The following is a 5761-nucleotide window of genomic DNA, read 5'->3' on the forward strand; positions in this document are numbered from 1 at the left end:
GAAAGAAAAGGTTATTACAGGGTTGATGTACCATATGAAGAAGGAAAATCCGCTGTCTTGTTTAGCATTCCTGATGGAAAGACGGTTTCCAGATACGGTGCCAAGAAGTAGACTCAATATACGAAAAGTATAAAGTCAATAAACTTTCAGTGTTCCTAAACCCACCGAATCTCTCCTCTCTTAAATCAATATACGACGTGTACTCAATAAACTTCTGAATACTTAAACTCTACTTACTACAACTACAAACAACCCTAAACCATTTATCCCCACAACAACGCAATCCAGTCCCAACCTTTCAATTTACCAAAGGCGGGCTCGGGTCTAATTTCAACATCATAGAACAACGGCTTCAATTTGACCTCAGTTGGTTTCAACAACTTTGTCTTGAAGTAAAGCTTGCCAAAAACGAAAAAGACCAAAGCCAAAGGGATGACAAAGTAAGCGCTAAAGAATTGGGCGAAGTCCCAATACCCATGGATGAATACGGGAAAACCACCTGTTAGTAAGAACAAGACCGAAAAGAACAAGGAGTAATGGCCGGCATATGCTCCAATTATGAACGTGTATGGTAAGTCCTCTCTGGTGTATCCCTGAGCTTTCATTGCTCTGTGCATAGCGATGTGGTTTATGGAAATCACTATCCAATCACACAACAACACCGAGGATGTGATATTTTGGAACCAGGAAAAGACATTGGCGGATGTATGATTCACGGCCATGTACGCCAAAGGGATAAAGCACGATGCAAAGATTACAGCAATGTAGGGTAATCCATGTTTGTTCACCTTGAGGAATATTTTTGGCAACTGCTTTTTAATGGCGAGGGCATATATGGTTCTGCTGCTCTTTATAATCAGCAAGTTAGCAGCAGATAAAGCAGACGTCAAGACAACAGCATTGATAATATGTGGAAGCACCTTGATCCCTGCCAACGAGATAGCTCTTACCCATGGCGAACCCGAAGCAGTTCCATTTGGTTTAGCGATAACTTCATCGTTAAATGGAACTATCAATGATAAAACAAAGATCATCATGATGTATATCAAAAACACTCGGAAGAATACCCTCTTTGCTGCACGATGTATAGCTCTTCTAGGATGTTCTGTTTCACCTGCCAACATAGCAATAGACTGAACCCCACCAAAAGAATAAACAATTGAGTTGACAGCTTTCCAAAAGCCCAAGAACTTACCCAACGATCCAGTCGCGTATCTACTAGCAAATGGTCCTGGATTTTTCCAGTAGCGAAACCCTAATCTTTCCTGTCCTGGAACACCCCCGAGATCAATAATCAAACCTGTTAGGATAAGACCAGCACATAATAAAATCTTGAGGATACCAAAGAAAAATTCAATTTCCCCATACCACTTCACATTATAGCTGTTAGTGGCTATGATAACAGCACCAAAGATGGATATCCACAACGCAGGATTTATATCTGACCAGTATGTCATTATCACTGAAACAGCTGCCAACTCCCCAGGCACAATTGCAGAGTAGGTGCTCACGATACCAATAGCAAATCCAAGTGCTCTGTCAACAAAATGCTCAGCATGTGCCACATAAGACGAAGTGGCAGGATACAAACAAGAAACTTCAGTTTGACAAACCTGGGAAGCACCAACGACTGTTCCAACCAACACATAACCAAGCAACATACCAACTGGACCGGTTGTATGTAATGTTCCACCACTTGAAAGAAACAACCCAGTACCAAATACACCAACCAATGCAATCATACCAATTAACCTAGCATTCAATTTGGAAGACAATTTGTTTTCGTAGTGAAAGATTTCGCTGGCATCTTCGATATCTTGTCTCGAGTACTTGGAGCTCAATGATTCAATATCTGATGCGTCTGCGTTGACATCGATTTTTAAAGTCTGGACTTTCAGGTCTTTTGGGTTTACAGTCATTGTTTGATTATCGGGGAAGCAACAGAGACAATACATCAATGAGCAAAATCAGACATATATATAAATCTGACAACCAAATAGAGATCTCATATTGGCCGTTTCATTGTGTGTGGCGCTATTGTTTTTATTAGCATAAACCAATGAACAATTCATAAATATAAGCACATCATTTGCGAAAAAACAAAGTCGATAACAACCGCCAAGAATTTAGAAATATAAATTGACCTGAAGATGTGTACCACAATATAAAAACTGATATAAGGCTAGTCTTTACAACATTAATTTTGGACTGACACAAGTATGAAATGATAAATAAGATCTAGTGTCTATGTCCCTTCACTGTGTCACTTTAAATCAGTGTCAAAGTATTACTTTCTTTGGATTGGTGTTAGATATAGCGTCCAGCTTGTGCCCTTCCAACACAATTCACACTATATCTTTACCTATTCAACCATTTTTGACTTTCATTCTTCAAACGATATAACCATCCGCCTTTGAAATAAGCTCTCCTGCTTCTCATTCCGTTGGGAAATTTTTCAGTGTGGCTCCAGTCCAGTTTCACTTTTGTGTACTACAATTTGCAACTTACTCGATCTGAAACTCAATCTAAACATACACTCTACACTTATCATCTAGCCCCACAACAATGTGAGCCATCTCCAACCCTTCAACTTGACAAAATCTGGCTCTGGCCTGTTTTGAACATCGTAGAACAACGGCTTTAACTTGACTTCGCTGGGTCTGATGTATCTCGTTTTGAAAACCAATTTGGCAAACACGAACAACACCAACCCCAACGGAATCACAAAATACGAACTAAAAAAAGTGGCAAAATCCCAGTACCCGTGAATGAATACCGGGAAACCGCCTGTCAACAAGAAAATAACGGAAAAAAATAGCGAGTAAAATCCAGCGTATTTGCCGCCTATAAAGGTATACGGGAGATCCTTTCTTGAAAAACCTTGTGCCTTTAATGACCGGTGAAGCGCTATGTGGTTGGCTGCAATGACAATCCAATTGTACAATATTGCCGACGACGATATGTTCTGGAACCAGGAGAACACGCTAGCTGAGGTGTTGCTTACAGACAAATAAGCCAACGGAAGAAAACAGGATGCAAACGTAACACCAACATAGGGCAAGCCGTGCCTGTTGACTTTCAAAAATATCTTGGGCAACTGTCTCTTTGAAGCTAAAGCGTACAATGTCCTACTGGCTTTGATTATCCCCAAGTTAGCAGCAGACAACGCGGATGTCAAGACAACAGCATTAATGATGTGTGGAAGCACTCTAATACCAGCCAACAAGATAGCTCTCACCCATGGAGAAGCAGAAGCAGTGCCACTTGGTTTTGCAATCACCGGGTCGTCATACGGCACAATCATGGATAAGATAAACACCATCATGATGTACAACGAAAACACTCTGTAAAACACTCTCTTAGCGGCCCTGTAGATAGCTCTCCTTGGATACGCAGTCTCACCTGCCAACATTGAAATGGACTGGATACTACCAAAAGCATACACCACAGAGTTCACCGACTTCCAGAAACCCAAAAATTTACCCAAAGAGCCAGTGGCATACTTGGCAGCAAAAGGTCCCGGGTGTTTCCAATAATGGAATCCAAGTCTCTCCTGTCCGGAAACACCTCCGAGGTCAATAATCAATCCAACCAATATCAAACCAATACAAAGTAAGATTTTCAACATGCCAAAGGCAAACTCAACTTCTCCATACCACTTGACATTGTAACAGTTGATGGCAACAATTAGCACCCCAAATATAGAAATCCACAACGCAGGGTTAATGTCAGACCAATATGTCATTATAACGGACACGGCGGCAAGTTCACTTGGTATCACAGCTGAGTAGATATCAATGACACCCATGGAGAATCCTAACGATTTATCGACAAAGTGCTCAGCATGGGCAACAAATGAGGACGTGGCGGGGTATAAGCAACTCACTTCAGCAATACAGATTTGCGACGCAGCAACAACAGTTCCAACAAAAATGTACGAAATGAGCATGCCAACTGGACCGGTGGTGTGCAATGTACCACCGCTTGAAAGAAACAATCCCGTTCCAATAACTGCCACCAATGCAATCATAGATATCAATCTGGCGTTTAGTTTGGAACTGAGGCGATTCTCATGATGAAAGATTTCGTTGGCCTCGTCAATATCTTCTTTCGAGAACTCGGAGAAGTTCAAAGATTCAATGTCCGACGCTTGAGCAGCTACGTCGATAGTTGAGTTAACTTTTAGCTCTTTAGACATGACAAAGTTTTGATGGGGGTAGAGATTTTGCAAGAATCTGCGAAGAAAACTTGTTCAGTTTTATCCTTCTGGTGGAACCATCTTTAATCAAACAATGGACAAGGATTCAGATATCATAAGGCACATTTCCTGCAGATTGTCTCTAAATTGCAAAACAAATTTCATTGTTATCAGTAAATTGACAAACCTCAATTTACATTGTTCTTAGAAATATTTTGCAATAACCGCGCAACTGGAGATAAGGAAAATAGGAGGAAAACAGCAAAGGAATCGATCCGAGATACTGGGTCCGGGAACGGGTTGGCCATGTTCAGTTTGCAGCTTAGCACCGCTTTATCTCTCATCAACTATTGCGCTTTGCCAAGACTCGATACTGTCATATATTTTCTGATTTTTGACAGCTCGGTTCTAAACTGGTCCCCACATACTTCCTCCTTTTGTAACTGGGTGTGCATGCAGTGAGACCTAACCACAGTTTTACGTTTGCTCTGCCTCTTATTGAGCAATTTGTTTGTGTAGTTGTAAAACTGTGGTGTGTGTCAAGCCAAAACGAATAAATTGAGTTAAATTTGCACAAACTGTGGCTCAGCGTTTCAATTTGAGCGCACACATTATCTTATTACATCAGTCAATACAGTGAACAGTAACAGATATATGCCCAACATTTAACCTCCGCGCAGGCGGGTCTAAAGCCCACAGTTTCATGACAATGATATCAAAATGCCGTACAGTTGCTTTTAGCCTGAACCGGAAACGTGTCGGTTGTCGCTCTTACGCGCTCTACCGCTCTGCAATGTAGTTGTTACTCAGCTCATGTGGTTCAAGGTGACTTCTAGTGGTCAGCTTTGATTCATCACACTGTATGGTATTTGTGTAGTCACTACTTGAGTTGCATATCCAGCCAGGGGAAACCCTACAACACGTAGGGATCATAATAACAGGTTTGTGGTTCAGATGAGTTCCGTGTTATAGGCGCTTTTAGTCTCAGATCCTCCTTTTGTGCGTTTCTCATTGTATATCGTAGACACCTTAGTACTGTTCTAGACATCACCACCAAAAGATTCTAAAAGACGAAAAAATTCTTATTCAGATTACAACCTGCCACAACGCAGTGCAAATGTGATATTACAACATTCATTACTTATAAATCTATCTGGTTAAAGTACAATGACATGAACGAGATTACAAAAGTATACATTATTAAACTATTAGCATAGTAGCAAAAACAACTGTCCCCAGCAAATGGATCATTACTGTTCCCATTGAGATATAAACTCCAATACCACTGGATCATTCAACAGTTCATCCTCCCTTTCATCAGAATTTTCTTCAGGTTTATTCTCCTTCTTATATCCAACATGTGAATCACGGTAATGACGAAGATAATGACCCAAGATTGACGAACGCGAGGTACAATTGACTTCCAAGATTTGCCAACAATCAGTACACAATACCCCCTCACGTTCTAACATATGAGCATTTGTCTTGCGTTTTTTCTTTTCTGGTTCATCATATTCGCCTTTCTTGAATTGATACAATCCATGATATTTTGGATCGGGTACT

General features: G+C 40.8%; 3 protein-coding genes across 3 annotated transcripts in view; 1 reads left to right on the forward strand and 2 right to left on the reverse strand. All coding sequences in view use genetic code 12, as the record gives it.

The window, feature by feature from the left end:
• CORT_0H01130 (glutamine-tRNA ligase) overlaps positions 1–133 on the forward strand; it is a gene marked incomplete at both ends in the record, with an annotated part of 2229 nt that extends 2096 nt beyond the window's left edge. Inside the window, one exon of the mRNA XM_003871305.1 lies at positions 1–133. This exon is cut by the window's left edge and continues 2096 nt beyond it. Within this exon, the coding sequence (XP_003871354.1) occupies positions 1–133 (133 nt within the window).
• A 130-nt stretch (positions 134–263) lies between these two features.
• On the reverse strand, positions 264–1955 carry CORT_0H01140 (hypothetical protein; the record flags this gene model as incomplete). Its single annotated transcript, XM_003871306.1, has 1 exon — positions 264–1955. One exon carries the CDS (start codon positions 1953–1955, stop codon positions 264–266), a length of 1692 nt encoding a protein of 563 aa, XP_003871355.1.
• Positions 1956–2551: 596 nt separating this feature from the next.
• Positions 2552–4198, reverse strand: CORT_0H01150 (hypothetical protein; the record flags this gene model as incomplete). The annotated part of the gene is made up of 1 exon (XM_003871307.1): positions 2552–4198. The coding sequence occupies one exon, from the start codon at positions 4196–4198 to the stop codon at positions 2552–2554; it is 1647 nt and encodes a 548-aa protein (XP_003871356.1).
• Between the last annotated feature and the right edge of the window lie 1563 nt (positions 4199–5761).

The sequence above is a fragment of the Candida orthopsilosis genome (assembly GCF_000315875.1).
Source record: "Candida orthopsilosis Co 90-125, chromosome 8 draft sequence".
Taxonomy (NCBI): domain Eukaryota; kingdom Fungi; phylum Ascomycota; class Pichiomycetes; order Serinales; family Debaryomycetaceae; genus Lodderomyces; species Lodderomyces orthopsilosis.